The 1,034-nt window shown below is 49.6% G+C and overlaps 1 protein-coding gene across 1 annotated transcript; it reads left to right on the forward strand.

Moving 5' to 3' along the window:
• LOC149810087 (large ribosomal subunit protein eL39-like) lies at positions 1 to 507 on the forward strand. Its single transcript, XM_089994432.1, has one exon. It carries the CDS (start codon positions 1 to 3, stop codon positions 154 to 156), a length of 156 nt encoding a protein of 51 aa, XP_089850558.1. The 3' UTR covers positions 157 to 507.
• Positions 508 to 1,034: the final 527 nt, after the last annotated feature.

Here is a 1,034-nt window from a genome sequence, read left to right on the forward strand (position 1 = left end):
ATGCCTTCCCAGAAGACGTTCAGGACCAAGAAGGTCCTGGCCAAAAAGGCCAGGCAGAATAGGCCTATCCCTCACTGGATCCGTTTCAGGACGGACAACAAGATTCGTTACAATGCTAAGAGGAGGCACTGGCGTCGCACCAAGCTTGGAATTTAGAGGGGTGGCGATGTCAGCCATGGCTTGTTGGCTCAGTGCTTGGTTGTGAAGCAGGCGGTCTGTAACAGACCCAGTACGATGCAAACTGCCCATGTGGATGACAGCATTGCACATCGAATGTTGAACTCGAAGTGCATGTGTTTGCGTAGCGGAGCAGACAGCTGCTGTGCACGTGTGTACTGACCCAGTTCAATCTGACGTTTGCACGGGAAGGTGTCCACAGTTGCTTTCGCTGGCTACTTGTCCTTTTGCATTGCATCGCACTGTCTCTATGTTCAGTGGCATTGAGACTTCGATCTTAATGGTGTGCCATGTGCGCTGACTTGTTGCTGCCCCTTCGCGAGGCCCTTGCTGGTGTAAGTTACGCTGTCCCTCGATTGTCACGAAACCACAGACATCAAATTTTGCCGAACATTTTCGTTGATTATGGCGACAGGGGCAATTCTGCATGGCCGGGGTATTCATAGTTATGAAGCTTGAAGCTGGTACTGCACAGGGTGCAATGTCATGGACTGGGACTCGCACTTGAGTGAACATGCCGGAAAAGTGTCGGATGTATATCCCAATTGGCATTTGTCAAGTATGTGATGAAGACCGTACCACAGTATTGTTCAGTTCTTCAATGCTGAAAACTGAAAGCATGTCGTCTCCTGCTCCTCTGATTTCATCTTGACATCAATTCTCTGGGGTGGTTCCAATGACAGAATTGGTTGGGCCTTAAAACAATGAATCACGCAAAGTACTGTGAGCGATGCCCAACTGCCCACAGCACCAGATTGCAGCAAACGAGTGGAAATGACATATCGGATGGCAGGACAAATGTGGTGTGGTCAGAGCTTGACTGTGCCTTGCATAAGGATAAGACCAGAGGTGCATGA

This window comes from Nuphar pumila, unplaced genomic scaffold (genome assembly GCF_984573655.1).
Source record: "Nuphar pumila unplaced genomic scaffold, dmNupPumi1.hap1.1 HAP1_SCAFFOLD_533, whole genome shotgun sequence".
Taxonomy (NCBI): Eukaryota; Viridiplantae; Streptophyta; class Magnoliopsida; order Nymphaeales; family Nymphaeaceae; genus Nuphar; species Nuphar pumila.